At 43.8% G+C, this 6,155-nt stretch overlaps 1 protein-coding gene across 1 annotated transcript; it reads right to left on the bottom strand.

Annotated features, from left to right (window-relative positions):
* Positions 1-3,626: 3,626 nt before the first annotated feature.
* On the bottom strand, positions 3,627-5,240 carry LOC126910797 (uncharacterized). Its single transcript, XM_050694478.1, has 2 exons — positions 4,443-5,240; positions 3,627-4,358 (listed from the first exon to the last, which is right to left on the bottom strand). The coding sequence occupies exons 1-2, from the start codon at positions 5,238-5,240 to the stop codon at positions 3,627-3,629; spliced, it is 1,530 nt and encodes a 509-aa protein (XP_050550435.1).
* Positions 5,241-6,155: the final 915 nt, after the last annotated feature.

Here is a 6,155-nt window from a genome sequence, read left to right as displayed (position 1 = left end):
AGTCTTAACAAATTCAAATTATCGTCCTCAATATTCAGAAACAAAACGGCCAAACGTAGACATGAAAGAAACCCGGACTTACATTACAAAACTTGTCTTAAATGCTAATAAAAGAGATCGCGGCCCGCTCCGACGAATTCAAGAATGAATATTTCATGATGGGTCTATTGACGACCAGGGAGTAGACCTACACCTCCCCCCACTTTCTAAACAAAACATTCTACCATCACAGCCCATGTTCTCACTCCTAGAGGTCAAGTGAAATTGGTCGTGACACAGGAGCAGTGACGCAGATGTTGTGAGTTTATTTTCTCATTAATTTTTCATCTTTGTGTTCGGTTTCGTTTTTGTTAACTACAGTTTGACAGGATTTTTGCAATTTTTGTTCATCTTTTTTGATCGGGAAAAAGGAATATTTATGCGTGAATTAAGTATTGTGCATGCAAAGTTTACTATTTTCTTTGTCTTTTTTATGAGTCGGGTACTGTTTTCATTTCATTTTGTCTGTTGAAAGCAGATCCCTTTTTTCAAGGTCTAAAACCTATATGTTGTGTTTCTTTTTGTATAAATTGAAGTAAATTGTATTTGAAACCGTATAACACAAACATTTCTAAAATTCCTCGTACATTAGGCAATACACTAACTTTGTTAAGCCTTACATATTCCCTGTATCCTTACCTATACATCACCACTACAAAAACATGTAACAATTACGCTTACACACAAACACATCCCTTAAGTACTCATGCATGTATATTATTCGCTGATCCACTTACACCGAGGTACAGTCGTAAATACAAGTTGTTTACACCATTTGTCAATTTGTACCATTATCTATAACAAGTTCAGTGCGCAGGTAACGCGATAGCGTGTTGGTAACGACTGTACTAATATTTGTTGTGTAACCAATCTATGCGCAGGGTGGGATTAGAGATGATAAATAAATAAAGCTGACCGAGCGTAAATCAGATTCGATATTGATTTTTGCTGTCCCTTTTTGGTATTAGATCGTTAAAAACTAATTGTAAGTGTGCAAGAACGAGGTATTGGTTTCGTATGGTATAAGCCGGCAAATGTGCAGATGGATCATCTGATGGTCAGCAATCGCCGTCGCCCATGTACACTCGAAACACCAGAGGCGTTACGAGTGCGTTGCCGGCCTTTTGGGGGTTAGGAATTTAGGGGTTGTTGGGTAATCGGGGATTGGGAAGATTGGGAGGATAATTATAACTACATACAATGATTTTGCAAATATTCTACTTTAAAAAAAATCAGTACATAATAATTTAGGTACATAAATGTCTAGGTAATAGAACTAAAAAACAGTCTCAACTCTCAATACTCAATAGTAAAAACAAAATGTTTTCATTTAATCTTCCCTAACGTAATGTAGAACTAAAGTTCTGCTAGTGAAACAGTTTACATACGAAACGATTTTGTTATACAAACTTATTGAATGTTAAACGTTTTGCAATTGAAACTTACTATCTCCTTGTTTCTAGTTTTTGTTGTTGAATTAAATTGTGTAGAGACCTGGTGGTATTGGTAAAGACTGTAGCGTCTGTTTTACCTCTATAGGTATAATATTTTATTTCATGTAATATAACAAAACTGAGAGTATAATATCCATATGATTACTATATTGCTAGGAAGATTTCATACATAGCAATATAGTATTATTATGTTTACAACAATTGTAATCATTTTAACGGTAATATGAAACCGTACAAGTACGGTGCCAGCACCGTACTAACGCCTCTGGTGTTTCGGGTGTTTCGTGGATGGCTTCAATCCATCCGCTCGTTTGGGCTTATATAATACAAAAAAAGAAATGTAAAAATGTTCCTTGCGAGCCTCCTTAAAGTACAACAAGTAAATAGCTAAATATTTGATAAATAAGTAGAAACTCAATTTACACGTAGTCTAGTACTAGAAACCAGTGATTAAATAACACAGGAAATTAAAAGGTTTGTCGTTGAAACTATCCATTTGTACGGTTCGAATTTGTACCCGATCTAATCCGGGCCTGTCTTTCTTAAATGGAAGACTAGCGTGGGCTAGGAATAGTTGTCTAGAAAACAATACATTCTACAATCTTTTAATCGTTAAATTATTTTGACAAAAATCGAAATCGTTACAATTATTTAAATTAGTTTTTTAAATATTAAAGATCTTCAGATCTTCAGATACTTGACTGTGTAGTAAGTAATACATAGAACGAGAAAGAAAAAAAATACTGTACATCTAATTATCTTCCATTTCAAGTTATTGTTTTTGAAAGATGTAGCATTTTTTTAAATAACTATCGTGAGACATACCTACTAAATTAAAAAACTAATGTCTCACGTAAATATTAATAAAAGCTCTAATTTCGAGTCAATGGGGTGGATGTCGCACAGCCTCCGACAAAAACAATGCTTGACTACATCATGATGGTAAGTCTGATGTAACGTTGAAGGCGCAGAAGAGCCTATTCACTCTAGACTTGAAGACACCCACATTCTAGTCCGATGGAAAAACCGCAGCAGGCAGATTGTTCTCACTCCCTCGATGTACGCGGAATAAACGACGAAGCAAAACGCTTGGTCCGTAGAAGTTTCGACAACGTAGGGATGCAGCCGTACGACAGATTGTCCGATGAAAGAAATGGGATGGTTTATTGTAATTCCTGCGCACACTCTCCGAAAAGCAACCTGTAAAACATCCGAAAGGCTGGACACTCTACGCCGTTTCAAGGCTTTGAAGGTTGGACTTAACTAAAGTTTGATCAGGATTTTTGCAATTTTTGTTCACGCTTTTTTGATCGGGAAAAAGTTGCCAGGTACACTTTGCAGCACCTGCCCATATGTGGCCGCAATACTCCATACAGGATTGTGCTTTGTATAGTTTAAAAGCTGTCCCGGTGTGAAGTACCGCCGGACCTTGCAAGGTACCGAGTTTCTTACAGCCACCCTGGCCCTGGACCCGATGAACCGCCCGAAGTTAAGATCAGAGGAGATTTTACAAGGCGGTCGGTGCAAATACATCTCGATATGTGGGAGTTTGGGCTTTTTATAGTGAATAGACACGCTTGTGTTTTGGCGGCGTTGAATCCCACCAGTTGGCTTCGCCCCATTTGGACACTTCCTGAAGTGAGACATTCGTACGCTCTACCATTGGCTCTCTCTCAGACTGTTAACTTTACTAGCCCGAGCACTTACAGATATCTCTCTACAACTGTGCTATCATCTGCATACCCATAGATACCGGGCACTAGCAGATCGTTAATGTAAGCAGAAATAGAGTTGCAGAGAGAACAGACCCCTGAGGAACTCCGGCATTAGTCGTATGGGCTCTGATGAGCATCCATCGACACAACTCGGAGAGATCGATCAATAGGAAGTCTTTTACCCAGTTAGTCAGACCAGGAGAAATGTACGCTGGAAGCTTACTCAAAAGTTCGTGCCATACCCTGCGAAGGCCTTCGAGACGTACAAATACGGCGATCGCTTCCCCATTCTTCTCGAGGGCCTCGGATAAATGCGTGACATAAACTAGTAGGTCCCCAGTAGACCGATTGCCGCGAAATCCATATTGTCGGTCACTGAGGAGATCGTTACCTTCCAGATTTGCCATGAGGCGCGAGTTCAACACACGTCCATAATCTTGCAGAGTATGGAGGTTATCGAAATCGGCCGATAGTTGGTGGGATCGGCGACTCCCTTTTTGGGCACGGGTTGCACGTTGGCAAGCTTCCAGGACTTGGGCACTATACCAGTCCTAAATGAGAGGCGATACAAGCGAGTCAATACAGGGGACAACTCGGGCGCACAAGCCTTAAGAACAATCGCTGGTATACCATCTGGTCCACTAGCTTTATTCACGTCCAGACGACACAGTACTCTAAGAACCTCTTTGTTCCTTATGCGAACCTCGGGCATCGAAGAATCGCAATGAGGTAGAGTTGGCGGAGTAGCACTGCTAGTGTCTAGACGAGAATTATGTGCGAAAAGAGATGCAAAAAGGCCTGCTTTCTCTTTCGCGGTGTGGGCCAGTATTCCATCAGGTCTTACCAGCGGAGGCAATGTGGGCCGACAAAAGTTCGCCTCGACCGACTTGGCAAGGGACCAGAATGCTCTGCTACCGGACGGTTGTGCAGAAAGCTTTGTGCCAATGTGGGTGATGTGGTCGAAACGAGCCCTCTTTAGTGCCTTTTTGTAGGACTTGGCAGCATGGTTAAAGGCTCTCTTCTTTGTGATCAGATCCGGAGCTTTACGGTCACGAGCGTTCACCCAGGCGAGGAACGCCGAATGCTTAAGCTGTTCAGCTTGAACGCAATCGGCGCTGAACCATTTAGCTGAGCCACCTACGGGTACGTCCTATATGGGATTACTCCATAGTTGGCGTATCACATCGGACACAGCATCCGCACAGCTCGACGGGTTTTCAGAAGAGAAGCAGACCTGCTGCCAAGGATAAGATGCAAAGAAGTGCCGCATCTCATCCCAATCTGCTGACTTGTAACGCCACATCCTACGTTCACTGCGTGCGTCGTAGTCAGGTGGGGAGAAGGTCGATACAGACTTCACCAGACAGTGATCTGAGGTTCCAAGTGGGGATGAAACCGTTACGATACATCTGTCTGGATCGGTAGTCAGCAGAAGGTCCAGACAATTGGCAGTATGGCCATCCACATCAGGCACCCTTGTTGCTTGCTTTACCAACTGGGAGAGGCCCAACGATACTGCAAAGTTTCGCGCCTCTCTCCCAGCGTGGTCGGTCCTCTGGTACGGGAAAAGCCAGTCTTGGTGGCAGGCGTTAAAGTCGCCCAGAGCGACAAACTGCGCGTCAGGGTGCCGATGTAAAGCCTCATCGGCGGCCTCACTGAGGTGGCCAAACAGTCGAGTTGTCTCCTGATCACCGCTGTGCGATCGATAGACACAAGCATAGACAATTTTGTCCATACCGGTGTCCACCAACAACCACAGGATGGAGAAGCTGGGGTCTTCAAGGTAACGAAGACGCTGGCAGCAGATGTCATTGCGGACGTACACACAGACCCCGGCACGCTGCAGGAAATGGTGCTCCATTGAGTATCCCGGGTAGTCGAGATACGCCGCATCTGATGGACATCTGATCTGCGTCTCCGTCAAGAAAAGTAAGTGGGGCTTGTCGGTCTCGAGGTGGAAGTGGACCGCATCGAGATTGGCGTGCAGTCCTCGAATGTTGGTGAGGTGCACTTTAAACGAGAGGACGTGCATCCGCTGTAGGCACTTCTTCTCTTTTTACCTGTCATTTTGATTGGAGTGAATAGAGTTGGTGGAAGATGGCAGTTGAGTGAGGTGATGCGATGTTAACCCAACAACACGACCAGGGCTGTCGCATCAATGGAGGGCTGATCTGGAGACTGCGGGGACGCCCGAACCCCCCAGGGATATCGGGTCCTCTCACCCGGTCGCCAACCGGCACGATGGGGCCACCCTGGGATTTTTCACAGATGGCGGGGCAGCCTTTCGTGTGTGGCTGGCACACTACTTGGGCCCCCAACTGTCTGCGGTCGGCCAGCGGAGCACCGTGCTTCGGATCCCGCTACCCTCCATGATCAACCGTCCGACACAACAACAGCTGGTGCATCAAAACCGGTAGTATACATCGCAACACAACTACTCATACCCAACTTCCACCGTACGGCTTCATCAGACATCATGCCGGAACACGACGAATCGTTTGGCGACATGGCTTTGTCTGGTGGGTGGTAACTTTAAGCCGGCAGCCGATATTATGGCCTACCACCGCGTTTACTGCTCGTTTAGCACTACCCAGGGGACACGTGTAGGGTGGTCAAAACTAAGTAATTCCTACGGACGTAAGCAGTACATCCCCCAAAAAAGCCTACTTAGCGCAACGTCCGCGCGTTTGCGCACGGTACTCATGATGAAAAGTCCCTCTGTTACTTGAAACTAGTAGAGATTTTCTCAATACATTTATGTGACAAAACCGTTAATTTTAGTTTTAAGTAGAAGCAATTTATTTACATAATAATTTTTGGTTACCATATTGCAACAGAACAGAGCTATCTGTCTTAAACAAACATTAATTTATTTTCGTACCAAATTTAAAGAACTCAGCCTTAAAAATAATAATTTGTAAGAACAACTCATCAATAACTTTTTACT

This window comes from Spodoptera frugiperda, chromosome 6, assembly GCF_023101765.2.
Source record: "Spodoptera frugiperda isolate SF20-4 chromosome 6, AGI-APGP_CSIRO_Sfru_2.0, whole genome shotgun sequence".
NCBI lineage: Eukaryota > Metazoa > Arthropoda > Insecta > Lepidoptera > Noctuidae > Spodoptera > Spodoptera frugiperda.
Note: the sequence above shows the minus strand (reverse complement) of the source record. Positions and strands in the feature narration are given on the sequence as shown.